The sequence below is a fragment of the Sapajus apella genome, unplaced genomic scaffold (genome assembly GCF_009761245.1).
Source record: "Sapajus apella isolate SASKATOON/1434 unplaced genomic scaffold, GSC_monkey_1.0 scaffold7, whole genome shotgun sequence".
Taxonomy (NCBI): Eukaryota; Metazoa; Chordata; class Mammalia; order Primates; family Cebidae; genus Sapajus; species Sapajus apella.
Window position 1 is genome coordinate 2313108 of NW_022436947.1, and position 14261 is coordinate 2327368.

A 14261-nucleotide genomic window follows, 5' to 3' on the forward strand; every position below is an offset into this window, starting at 1 on the left:
TGTTTTAATCAATTAAATTATTTTTCTGCTTTCTACGAATAAAGTAAACCTGAAATACAATTAACTGTAGTTACTAGCCTTGGTGGAGTTGCTTCTTTCATTTTATCAACAGATATTAAGCACTCATGGTATGATCTGTGGTCCCTGAGCTTTCTGCCTACATCAAAAGCAAACAAACAGCATCAAAAACATATAAGCGATCTCACTGGGCCTCATGTGCAACATGAAATAATGGAACAGGTAAACCAGTCCACTCAGCTCTCAAATGTGATTATATCATTTTTATAAGCATCAATGTTTTTTAAACCATGACTCAAATCTGTAATCCATTTTCAGAAGTGCTTATTTGTACATATAAAACACATTGAGCACATGTACAGTTTGTGAAGCACTACACTGGATAAATTACCCAATGTTAGGCACATCCACTCTGATAGAAAGAGAGAGAGCTAAGATAGCAAATTATTAAATACTTGATCTGTCCAAAAGGTTTTTTACTTTAGTGGCTTTCCTTTAAGTGTCCAACTTTAGGCAGTGGTATTCAGTCTGAATCATTTAATGACCAAAGACAAGCAGGATATGATCGTGGATAAATAGAGCTTAAAACACAACAACATACACACACACACACACACATACACACACACACCAGTGAATCTATTAAGGAGGAATCACAAAAGTTCATTTTAGATTTCTTAGAAAAATTAGATTCAAGCAGTGACTTCCACCTATCTCTCATTTTTGCTTTGAACAATCGAAGTAATTCAAGACTAAGCTGTGGTCACAGCTAAGAATTTTACTTCATACTAACATGCTCTCAGACGTAGGTTCCAGATATTCAGTGATCTTCAAACTGTGTAAACTTTGATTCCAAAGATAACACAAGCTGGAACCTAGAATCTAATTGACAAACCAAAGGTAAAATGTTAAATAAAGGATACTAGGCAGAAAGCTCCTTGAGGGCAAGCAGTCATCCTCATCTAGCCCAACTCAACTACCCTAATCCCCTGTTCATAGTTGTGAGACAGAACAATTAAATGAACTTTCAGAAACTTCAGACATCCCTCATTAGAGCAAACTTATAAAGAAGTCATTCTTCAACATGAATGAATCCCTTCCATACAACTGTGTCCCGGTACTTAATTGTCTTCTACTTAGTTCATGTATGTTCATTTTTTAATCTCCCCTTACTTTAGTTTTTAGGGCCAGAGACCAGCCTCCCACTCTCACACCCATAAGAAGGCCTAGCACAACCCCAGGCACAGAATAAGTACCGGATTCATGCAAATTAATTATATGGTTAGCAAACATGGTCATTGCACATGTCCTCTGTTCTACAGCAGGCTTGGCCAAGTGGGACCCAGCAGATCCTGCTTCCCCCAGCATGGCAGCAGCTGACTGGAGTGGCCACCCACACGTCAGTGCAACACGCCACCGTGATTCCGGAGACCATGGCCGGCACCCAGCAGTTGGCGGACTGGAGGTAAGTAGGAAACCCCTCTGGGGTGAGTGAATGTGTCTGGGATGGGAAACCTTGGCCACTGTCGACTCAGGGCTGCCAGCCTGGCTTGTACTTGAATTCCCTGTTTTGTAGAGAGGTTTTTAAAGCTTTAAAAAATATTGTGTGGACTATGAGTGTAATGTGACAAGAAGCAATTTTTAAATAATAGACCAGGATACAAGAAAATCTGCTTCATTAACTTATGCTCAGTTTTCATTGCCACCCCAAATTCAGTTAGGTCATTTAATCATCAGTGCAATTCACCAGACTGGATTCTGGATGATGTTTGGTAGTTTCTCCAAATCAAATTCCACTTTCAGAAAACAAAGTCTGTCACCAGTGAAAGAATGCAGAAGAGGGTCCCCAAAGCCCCAAGCAATTCTAGGAAGTGTTCTGAAGATGTCTGAGATGGGGGTACTCTGGAACCTATCCGACCTCCCATGGGAGGCTCGACAGAATGGGGATTATTTGGAAGGGTAAACCCTGGTGTGTTTGCTGAGTGTGCCTCTTCAGTTAATAGTCACCTCTTATATATCGGAGTCTACTTCCCACACACCCCAGAGGCATCCACCCCTGCCTGCCAGCACACCATACCCCGGCATCTGCTTCCAGAGCTCCACCCTCCCAACTCATGACTTCCTCACAGATGCACTCCTCTGTTATTTTACAGCTAGATGTCCTTGTACCTCCCCTCAACGCCACCATAATGGCCCCTTCCACCAGTGCACAGCCAGATGGCAACCCTCTAAGTTGTCCCAACTCCTCATGGCCTTTTTGGGCTATCTCTCATTCTGCACGAATATCAGGGCAGGTAATTCCCCTCAACCCCCTGACAGTCTCCGTATCACCCAGGAAGCCTCCCACAGTTCTTATTCTGACCTACAAGGTTATTATAAATGAAGATCACTCAGGGAAAAGTAGAAAGGTAGTGATATAAGCCCCCAGTCAGACCCCTACCGCAGCTTCCTCCATTCCTCCACTTAATTTTCCACCCAATACAGAGTACCTGGGCCCTTCCCCAGGCTCCCACTCACTTCCCACTGGCAATACTCTCATGCCACCCCCATTCACTGGAAGCAGTTTTTCCAAACCAGGCAGTGAGTTCAGTCCCAACTCGGCATGACCTGGGGTCAGTTAACCTTTATGCACCTCGGTTTCTTCTTCAATAAAGTGGGGATAGTCATGCCTACTTCATAGGATTGTTGGGAGGTTTAAATTAAGATAAAATACAAGGCGCTTGGCCTATATTTAACATGTACCATCGCAGTGCCTGGTACATGACAGGCATTAAATAAATCTGTCATCTTCCCTTCCTTCCATCACTTCAGCCCATGCTCAGCAAGATCGCCTTTCCTCCTCCAGCTCATTAGGAGCAGCCAAGTGGAAAGCTGTCTGAGCAGCTGGGTTTTTCCCTCACCCCTTTCTCCCTAAAAGACCACACACATGACATGTTCCTTTTTTTTTTCCCTTCGTCTTTCAGCATTTATAGCTCATCTAATTTCAGAAATACATATACACTCAGAAATACATATACACTCACTAATTTCTGCATATTTTCTTATTCTTCCTTCCTCCTTCCTTTCTTTTTGACGTCTCTTACCTAGTGACCACAGAAGACATCTAAAGCCAGCATACTGGCTTCCTGAGCCAAAGAATATCCATAATAGTGGCTAAAAAACAGAAGTACCAGTGCTGGGCCTGACTCAGAAAGAATGCCACCTGTCTATAGGAGAAAGAGCTATAACAAAATAAAGAAGCCATAATATCAGTTTCTTGGCTGCATGCAGTGGCTCACGCCTCTAATCCCAACACTTTGGGAAGCCGAGGCAGAAGGATCACCTGAGGTCAGGAGTTCGAGACCAGCCTGGCCAACATGGCAAAAGCCTGTCTCCACTAAAAATACAAAAATTAGCCGGGCATGACAGTGTGTGCCTGTAATCCCAGCTACTCAGGAGGCTGAGGCAGGAGAATCGCTTGAACCTGGGAGGCGGAGGTTGCAGTAAGCCGAGATCATGTTACTGCAGTCTAGCCTGGGCAACAGAGCAAGACTCTGTCTCCAAAAAAAAAAAAAAGCCATAATATCAGTTTCTAAAGTCCATGTAAATACCCAAAGGACGCTATCAGAATCCCTACAAATGTGTTCATCTACTTTTTTTTTCTATTCATCCTTTTCCCCATGTTGCAACAATAGGATCTTATAATTTTTTTTTAATTCAAATGAATGCTCCTTTAGCTTTGAATTTTATTATGTGTTCAATGGGTTCTTATGGGCAAATCTCTGAGTCAGTCACCACCTTTAACATTTCTGTGGGAAAAAAAGGCTTGGAGCTTCATACAACCCAGATTATAAGAATTTTGAAACATAACCCATTTTTAGGATGAGGGCTGCCAGTATTTCTATCATGACTGTTATTAATTTTGATTTAATACCAGCTTTATACTTGTCTAGTCAACCTTCAGTTAATCTAATTGTTCATTCAGCAAGCGTGTAATTAATTGATCAGCTGCTACATGCCTGAGCATTGTTCTAGCCACTGAGGGAATTCAAAAGAACATTAAACTTCCTCACACCAGAAACATATGGTTCCCAGGCTTCAAAGTTTGTTTTTCATGTAAAGTACAATTTCTTCATTGATAAAATGGTATTGCTAAGACATCCTGCCTACATCGCAGAGTGGAATAAAATAACCCATTGAAGACACTTTATAAATTCCCCTTTTACTTCATTTAAAACTTTTTTTTTAATAAAATTAAGGTGAAACTTTCTTTTTTTACTTGAGACAGGGTCTCGCTCTGTCGCCCAGGCTAGAGTGCAGTGGCACAATCTCGGCTTACTGCAACCTCCGTCTCCCAGGCTCAAGTGATCCACCCACCTCAGCCTCCCGAGTAGCTGGGCCCATAGGAGCACACCACCACACCCGGCTAATTTTTTGTATTCCTGGTAGAAATGGGGTTTTGCTATGTTGCCCAGACTGGTCTCAAACTCCTGAGCTCAAGCTATCCGCCCACCTCAGCCTCCCAGAGTGCTGGGATTACAGGCATGAGCCCTTAGAATATTGTCCAGCATAATCACGTAGGCGCTCAGGGACTTTAAAAAGTTGGAGGGAATATTTATCTCTCGTCCCTAGAACTTAAAAACTCGGAGCTGGCACACTTAGCATTCTTCCTGCTTGGAAGCCCTCTTTCTCACTCACAGTCAGATGTGTTTCTCCTGCTCCTTGAGCACCGTGCTTCAATTTTTCTGCACCCAGGAAACCCACCTGATGAGCACACCTAGCCAGGCTCATCCCTTCAGCAGCTGCCCAGCTACTGAGATAACCAAGTGCAGTCAGCCTTTAATTGGGGAGGAAGCTTGCTCTTATAGAGGAGCTCTGCTTTTAGAACACCTCTAAGGCACCTTGTTTCGGCTCCCTTTCAGGAACACGCATGCTCACGGAAGCCATTACAATCCCATCATGCAGCAGCCTGCGCTATTGACCGGTCATGTGACCCTTCCAGCAGCCCAGCCCTTAAACGTGGGTGTGGCCCACGTGATGCGACAGCAGCCAACCAGCACCACCTCCTCCCGGAAGAGTAAGCAGCACCAGTCATCTGTGAGGTAGGTAGTGAGAGCCACCCTAGGGAAGAGAAATTCTAGGAGGTGTGAGTGCTAAAGCAATGCAGTTTAGGATTAGGGAGTATCAGCACCACTCTGAACATGAGACAGTTGAGTGGGATGAGGCACTCCTCTTCCTGCAGTGCCAGCAAAACACCCCGTACCACATGGACTGGCCTAGGGTTTGCAGGAAGCACTCACTCTGGGCTCTGCACTTGCTAGCCCTGCCTCTTGCCTCAGCCTAGAAGCAGTGCTGCCAGCACCCTAGGGGTAGGTGCCTGGAATCACTACATGTTCAATGCCGTGAGGGCTTCAGTCCCTTTTGTTAATTACAAAAAATATAGTCACTAATACTTCTTAAACTATAGTAAGGAAGACTTGGTTTAAGCTCGTGGCAATAGTATAGGGATGGATGCAACAGAATCTTGCAGTGAGCAAAGAGAGATTGGACTCAACTCCATACAGCATGGGCAAGTGAAAATTTATAGCCAAGGCGAGGCTGGGGGTGTCAGTGAATGGGAAGTTACTAAGAGGAAGCATTAGGAGTAAGGGAGATTCTGCCTAAACTGACCTAACAGGATTCTTGCTAGTGATAGGGCCAGGTGATCAGACATCACCTGGAGGACGAGGAACCTAATCAGATATCAAGGGTCATCAGATATCCAGGATGGTGGGTTGTTGCTAAACTGACTTAGCAGGGTTTTTTGCCAAAACGAGATTGTGCAGCAGAGTGCACAGCTAGACCTAGGAGAAGGTTCACAAGCCTGACTAAAGTTTGGTGAAGCAAAAGATCTTTGTCACTTTCTCCTTGTCCAGAGAACACTCAGCCTCACCTGCAGTTTCATTTTGGAAACCATTTACCATAGTAATTATTTTAAAATGTTAAAAATTGTTTAAAATGTTTTTAAAATACCAAAGAAATGTGCTTTCTTTGTATCTAAGATCAGAAGTTTAACTGAGTTAGCACCTTGCTTAAATACAAGCAATAGCTTGTTTAATCCCAGACACTAACCAGCAGAACACAAATCTTTCTCATTCCCTTTAAATCCATTCTCATCTCAATGAACACTTTAAAAAATCAAGGTCAACAAAAGGTTGCATGCTGTGTGATTCCATGTAGATGGCTATTTGGAAAAGGCAAAACATAGAGACAGAGATCCAATTAGGGCTTGCCAGAGACCACTGGAGAGGAGGAACTGCGAGGAAGGCTGTAGGAACAAGCCGTAAGCCTGGATTGGAGCGGGGCGTTATGACTGTGCATTTGTCAAAACTCATCAAACACTTCAAAGGGAAACATTTTACTATATGTCAGTTATACCTTAATAACCTGACTTTTTAAAAACATAGAGATTTCCAACCCAAAGAGAGAGAGAGATCTTGTGACGGCAGGACTGCTCCTACGTCTTTTCCTGACACCACGACTTGGAGGTGCTTAATTGCTTATTTCAATAAGTTAATCAAGAGAAGTCTGGTATACAAAATGTCTAGTGAATTTTGGTTTTCTGCCTCCTCATGTAACCAGATACCAGAAACTAGGCCTTCTTTTCATTCCCGTTCAAACATTGATCCAAGGGCTGAAGTCGTCATCCTTCCAGGGTTCCTTATTTGAGTGTTTCTGACAACTCAGAGAAATTTATCTCAGAACGTTGGCAGCTTTCCAGAATGCTTTTGTTTGGCAGCCTTGTGACAACTCACTCATGTCATTATTAGACTGGGTGGCACCAAAGTCCACTGTCTCCATTCTAATGGGCTGTCATGCCCAGCGAGGTCACATGGAGCATGAGTTCACCTTGGCTGAGTAGAGGCAGTGAGAACCCTCAGCCTCCCAACCTGTTTATTAGCAAGCCCCCCCTTTTTGTCAACTCACCACTCAGCTGGCCTCATGAAGGCTCACTGCCAGTACACTTCAAGATCGATATAATTATAGTGAAAGTTATGTATTTGCTTATTTTTAAGACCAATGCCTTCAGCACAACAGTCTGAAACACCGGAAGTCTCTCCCTTGTTGGCAGTGTGGCCAGGCGTACTTTTCCTTAGCAATGCCAAGTGGAGATATTAAAACCGTTGGTAGTGAAAAACATAATCTTAAAATTGTAATGTATTAGCAATAACAAATACATAGGTTTATAGTAAGTACAAACAATGGTACAATCTTACCAGTGAAACAGATTACCAGTCCCTGGGAAGGGGCGAGCAGTGTACCTGGCACTAGCTAGATAGAAAAATAAATCCACCTTTATTGAATTATTTTTGTTTTACTGCCATCCCTTTAGCTAGAAGGTGCTAGAATCTTCAAAGACATATAAAAGTCTGAGTTTCATTACACACTGGCATTATCTCTCACTGCATAGATATTACAGGTTGAGCATCCATAATCCACACATCCAAAATGATCCCCAATTTGGAACTTTTTGAGCATTGGCGTGATGCCATAAGTGGAAAGTTCCACACCTGACATGTGGTCTCAGTCAAAACTTTATTTCATGTACAAAATTATTTTTAAATAATGTATAAATTACCTCAGGCTATGTGTATAAGGTATATATGAACCAAAAGAATTTCATGTTTCGACTTGAGTTTCATCCCCAAGATTATCTATCTCATTATGTATATGCAGATATTCCAAAATCTGAAAAAAAAAAAATCCAAAACACTTCGGGTACCAATCATTTGAGATAAGAGATACTCAACCTGAACTAGAGTCAGTAGGGATTTAACGGAGAAGGGGAAAGGTATTTTTCCCCTAAAGTTACCGAAAATCACATTGGCTAATTTAGTAAGGAATTTCAAGTTGATCAAAATTAAGATTAAAAGGTCTCTTTTTAAGAGTGCTTTTTCCTCTTGCTCTTTTCCCAATTCTGTATTACAATTCAAACTACTGAGCCTCCCATGAGGCTCCATGAAGCAAAATCCAGAAAAATCTTTTTTTTTTTTTTTTTTTTTGAGACAGAGTTTCACTCATGTTACCCAGGCTGGAGTGCAATGGCGCGATCTCGGCTCACCGCAACCTCCGCCTCCTGGGTTCAGGCAATTCACCTGCCTCAGCCTCATGAGTAGCTGGGATTACAGGCACACACCACCATGCCCAGCTATTTTTTTGTATTTTTAGTAGAGACGGGGTTTCACCATGTTGACCAGGATGGTCTCGATCTCTTGACCTCGTGATCCACCTGCCTCGGCCTCCCAAAGTGCTGGGATTACAGGCTTGAGCCACCGCGCCCAGCCCAGAAAAATCATTTTTAAGGATTTTAGCAATTATATGCACACAAATACTTCGATGTTTGTTTTCTTTTTCCAGAGAAGGAAAGAAGGAAACTGAACCATTGGTCACCAAGGTTAGGTCCTTTAGATGCTGAAACTCTTAAGGAGTAAATATTTCAGTAGAATAATCATTAGTAAGAAACCAAAGCTTTGATGTGGCGAACGCCAGTTCTTCCCCTACCCCCAAAACAAGACTTAAGTACCTTTGAAGGGATGACACAAGACAGAGCTCAGAAGTAGGGCCTTGACCCTGAAGGCGAGGGGGTGTGTTGGGACAAACACAGCTGGAATCCTGGCATGACATCTGCTCCTGCAAGACATGTAGAGCCTGGGGCACTAGAGCCCCCTCCCTGCTCCAAAAACCCTGGCTGCTCCCTTTGTCCTGCTGGAAGCAGGTACGTAGATCCAGACCAGAGCCTGGAGAAGGGCTGTGTAGCAGCTCACTGAATGGTCCCTTTTCCAGTCACGGATGGAGACTCATGGGCCAGCTGCTGTTTTTTTAGAGATTTGGCAAAGCAGGTGCTTCTAGGCAGTTGGGCTCCTTCGAAGGAGCTGTGGGCCTGACCTTCCTCTGTGTGCGAGTGTGGTTTTCTCATTACAGAAATGTCTCCACCTGTGAAGTGTCCTCCTCGCAGGCCATCAGCTCCCCACAGCGATCCAAGCGTGTCAAGGAGAACACACCTCCCCGCTGTGCCATGGTGCACAGTAGCCCGGCCTGCAGCACCTCAGTCACCTGTGGGTGGGGCGACGTGGCCTCCAGCACCAACCGGGAGCGGCAGCGGCAGACAATTGTCATTCCTGATACCCCCAGCCCCACCGTCAGCGTCATCACCATCAGCAGTGACACGGACGAGGAGGAGGAACAGAAACACGCCCCCACCAGGTAAGGCAGTGCCGCCTTAGCCAGTAGGGTTTTCACTGTGTGTGTATCTGACCATCTTCCATCATCAGACATAGGAAGCCCTCTCTTCTGACCCCTCTTCTTTGGGTTTTGCCATCTCCTATGGTCCAAAAGTTATTTCAAGAGAATGTCAAACAGGTTTTCCATAATTGTTTAAAACCAAAATACTGTTGAATCACTTCGGTCTTAAAAACTAATTATAGGGGCCGGGCGCAGTGGCTCATGCCTGTAATCCCAGCACTTTGGGAGGCTGAGGTGGGTGGATCACAAGGTCAAGAGATTGAGATCTACTGGCCAACATGGTGAAACCCTGTCTCTACTGAAAATACAAAAAAATTCACTGGGCATGGTGGCCAGCGCCTGTAGTCCCAGCTACTTGGGAGGCTGAGGCAGGAGAACTGCTTGAACCCAGAAGGCAGAGGTTGCAGTGAGCCGCGATCATACCACTGCATGCCAGCCTGGTGACACTGCAAGTCTCCATCTCAAAAAAATAAATAATAATTATTATTATCATAGGCCCTATACATTTGGGGAACTTGAGATCATAAAAATCGGGCACACAATGCCAGTGTATTTCATCCTCTGTAAGTTTAAAAATCTCTGCCTCAAGCTAGTGAATTTATCTCCAGTTGGTCGGGATATTTCTCTAACATTGCCTTGGCTCACTCAGAATACGAAGTAATTGTCCAATTAATCAGAAATTTCCCTGTGTCTGATTAACCCAATCTTTCAAAACTGCCAGTTGGCTCTTCACCCAAAGAGCATTACTGTTTATACCAACGTAATACTCATTCATTTTACTCTTTATGTGCTTCCTGGGGAGAGGGAAGAAATCTTTATTATATTTACAAAACTCTTAACCCTGGCGCCAGGGCCTCTTTCTCGGCACTGCCCAGCCAGACTTCAGCAAAATGTGGTTTTTGTTTGAGCCGCTCAGCTCAGGTTCTGAGCAACCCCTTTAGAACAGTTGGCCTCCTGGCTCTCTGCACCCCTAGTGTCCCTGCGGCCTTATAGAGCCCAGAGTCATCTCATGACCCCACCCTGTTGACTCCTTCACATTGGTACCGAGAGCCAAGGAAGGGAGGCCTGCCCCTCCCAAGCCCAGCGCTGCCAGTCAGCACACATCCCGCAGCTGGATGCGAAGCCTAATTCACAATTAGGCTCGAATTATTAATTCCTGATTGGATACAATGTAACTAATTAGTAATCAGAAATCCTTTGATTAGATAATACATTCTCACATCTGAAATCATTACAAAATGTATAGATAGACTGATTAAAACATTCTCATTACAACTATTCCTGCATGGGACGTTCCCTCCCTCTTTATAATGAAGTCCTATGGTTTTAGTTTGTTTCAGGGAGGGTCAGTACATGTCTCATTCAAGTGTCCTCTTCCCATTGAATGGTACAGCCTGTCATTGTATTTCAGAGAAAAGTGTAGTGGAGAACTTGTGGTCATAGCATTGTGCCCGGTGCCAGAGGGGACACGGGTCAAAGGTCCAGGTATAGCACTGCATACATTTACAGCCCAGGACTGCCTTACTCCCCATCTGTCTAGTCCAAAACTGGCCTCACTCCCCTTTTTGATGACAGCCCCAAGTTGAGTCGATGGTCCATTCTCCGCATGCCCCACCCCACCCAGGAATACTGTGGGTTCAGTCCTCATGGGGGCTCAGTGGTCTCTTCACAAAGGGGACGGCCTGGAGCAGCCACCCACATGTGGGTAGCCTTGGTCATCAGAAGGGTCCAGCAGCCTTGCCCAGCCCTTTGCCACATATGGAAAACAGCGAAAGCAATTTAAAATCTGACAGTCAACTAGATTGGAATCTCATTCCTGGCGTATGAGATCTGAGTTGACACAGACTCTCAACGTCTGTGCCCAGGAGAGAATTGAATAGCGTGTCTGAGAAGGATGAGAGAGCCATCTCCCCACCAGTCAGACAGCTGACAGGCCTGAGAGCGGAACGCAAAGCCAGAGCATGTCCCTGCCTCCGTGGCAGCCTCTAAAGTCCCCAGAAGGAAAGGATAGAACCAAGAAGCTGGGCAACAGGTGAGGACCTTCATGGGTACAACTCAAAAAAAGCTGGGAGAGGGAGGCAGGTGCACAGGTGAGGGGCAGCCACAGACAGTAGCAGTAGCCACTGAGTCCCACAGCATCCTGCAGTGAAGAGTGGCAGGGACCACCAGTCTGTCAGGGTTGTGAAAATGTGCCAGACACATCAGGCTGAATGGGGAAGCTGCAGACTGATGCTAGCGAGTCATCCAAAAGGCTTCAGCTGCCCACAGTTGTGACTGGGAGCTCCCAGAATAATGTTTTCCAGAGAGATCCAATGCTATTGCCTTAGAAAATGTCTTCGTACCCAAGAAGGTAGGAAAGTGTATTTGAGTCTGAGTAGGGTAAAACAGAAACCAGTAGCTGTTTTATTTATCGAGAAACCACTGTGTAATTGTGATCACATTATTGTGACTACATTTTGGAATGAGAAAAAAAAAATGTGGGGAAATATGATTACTTGTTCTTAGAAGTCAGAATTATCATAAAATTTAACAGAGCAAGTATTTACTGGCCCCACTAGTGTAAGATATTATGCTGGGAACTGCAGGTGTGGCATAAATAAGGTAGACAGTCTGTGTCCTCATGAGGTTTTCAGGGTAATAAGCAAGATGAAACACATACAAATCATTATAACACAAAACAGGGTATCAGTCCCATAAAAACAAGGAAAGTACCATGGGGACTCAAAGGGAAAATAGCTTAAGGGAATAGCAGGGGAGAGGAGCTTTTGAGGCCAAAGGTCTGGGCAGGTACACACAGTAGAGGAGGTGGGGTCACAAATCCAGGTGAGGCAACGGATGAGGCGGGGCCTCTGAGGCCGGTGAACAGGATCAAGAGCTCTGTGCAGGAGCTCATCCAGAAGGGGCTTCCGGGTGGAAAGGGGGCTGTGGAGGGATCTCCCCTTAGAGGGGGGTGGTCAGCTTTCTCAGAAGATACTCAGGGGCTTAAGGGGAAGCATCAGTCCTGGGAAAACAAGGATGCACCCCCAAGTGCAGCCACATGGAGGGGTCACCTGGTCCCTCTCCAGCTGTAGAGCTTCCCAGCCCTTCTGTGTCCCGGTTAGAACAGCCGAGATCTTCCCTCCTACACACTGATCATCCTTGTTCCCGAGCCTGATTTCTCCCGTGCCGCAGGCATGTTGATTCCCACCTTCTGTGTTCCCAGCCTCATTTCTTATTTGCTACTTTCCCCAGTGGCAGTCCTGTCACTTTGCCTGCAGTGCTGGTTAATTCCCCTAACACGGCTCAGCCCCAGCTTGGCAGCCAGAGTCCGGCAGTCGATGACCGTCAGAGGGATGGCAGTGCCTCCACCACCAAAGGCACTTTTAGACCTGATTGAGGGTGTCACTAAACCTCTAGGCCCAGATGATATTGCCTAGAATTTTTAAAAGAAAGCCAAGGCAAAATCATTATTCCTGACCCCGAATATGTGGCACTGTTAGTTGCACAGCAGATGGCAGGCCAGCAGCTCCACTCATAAGAACTCCAGAGCGTGTTGGAGGCAGACGCTGGGAGACGCTGAGCTAAAGACAGGGGAATCGTAGCAAGCATCCACCCAGTGCTTCACCCACACTGGCTCCTCCATCATTTGATGGGGCATGCAAGGCTGGTATTTCTATTCCCATTTGATAGATGAAGAAACTGAGGCTCAGGAAAGGTAGGTGACTCACCCAAATTGATTCTGATAGGTTCTAAATAGCAGAATTGGGACTCCGGTACCATGCTATTGAAGAACTGGCAAACTTAATTACTGGCAAAAATAACTGATTTCAGTCATTCACTCAATGAATACAAATTCCATCCTGCTCCCTCCTGTGACTACCACTCTGCCATGGTAGCTCCCACTGTGTGCAGGGCACCATGCCAGGGCCATAGGGAGTCTAGAGGATTGTCCACTGGGCCCCCACTTGGTGCTGGGCATTTGGCAGGGTGCTGGAGCCGTGGCACTGAGAAGGGTGGAGTCAGCTCTTTTAAAAGTAGGAAGCCTGGGAAGAACCAGGGGACTCCTTTTCAGTGAATCAGTGTTGGACTAGGGGACTCCAATCATGGCTAGAAAATTGGCCAAAAGATGAAACAGATATCGTTCTGGGTCCCCCAGGATTAAGTAGTAGAACTAGTCTTTTAAATATTTATAGACGATTTTGATTAGAAAAGCATTTAATTGCCTGCACATACTGAACAAGCCGTCTTTTCTCTCCTGGACCCTCTTGGACAGTTTATAGGTACACATCTCATGATCCAGACCGTCCTGCTAACCTTACCTTGTGCATTTAATCGTGTAAAGGCTGTAACATATGACCTGTAGTCATGAGGGTAATTTTTTGTATTTTTGTAAGAACTAGAGACAGTGTCTCGCTATGTTGCCCAGGCTGGTCTTGAACTCCTGGGCTCAAGCAGTTCTCCTGCCTTGACCTCCCAAAGTGCTGGGATTACAGGATGTGAGCTGCCATGCCTGGCCAGGAGTAATTTTTTAAGTGTGTAAACCAAAGAGGCTCATGTCAACTGATCAGCTAGAAATGATTTTGTCCAGTCTCCATTATTCATTCATGTATTCACTCATTCAGTTACCTGGATATTCTGGTAGGTGGGTTGTTTTGCTCAGGTCATCAGGGCCCTCCTGCAGGCTGTTATTCATTGCGCATGTGTAAGCAGCCACTGTTTCAGCCAATGTCACCAAAAATGAAAACTTGAAGAAAATCAATTCATAAATATCACTCAGTATTTTAGATATAAAAACAGTTACTTGGGCCGGGCACGGTGGCTCACGCCTGTAATCCCAGCACTTTGGGAGGCCGAGGCGGGTGGATCACGAGGTCAAGAGATCGAGACCATCCTGGTCAACATGGTGAAACCCCGTCTCTACTAAAAATACAAAAAACATTAGCTGGGCGTGGTGGTGCGTGCCTGTAATCCCAGCTACTCAGGAGGTTGAGGCAGGAGAATTG

At 45.2% G+C, this 14261-nt stretch overlaps 1 protein-coding gene across 4 annotated transcripts in view; it reads left to right on the forward strand.

The window, feature by feature from the left end:
• HIPK2 (homeodomain interacting protein kinase 2) overlaps positions 1-14261 on the forward strand; it is a 218223-nt gene that overhangs the window by 174714 nt on the left and 29248 nt on the right. For 2 of the 4 annotated variants that reach the window (XM_032275638.1, XM_032275640.1), the window contains exons 10-12: positions 1341-1483; positions 4920-5099; positions 8959-9240. In XM_032275638.1, the coding sequence (XP_032131529.1) occupies positions 1341-1483; positions 4920-5099; positions 8959-9240 (605 nt within the window). The remainder of the gene's footprint in view (positions 1-1340; positions 1484-4919; positions 5100-8958; positions 9241-14261) is intronic. The other 2 variants (XM_032275639.1, XM_032275641.1) reach the window with 1 other exon arrangement.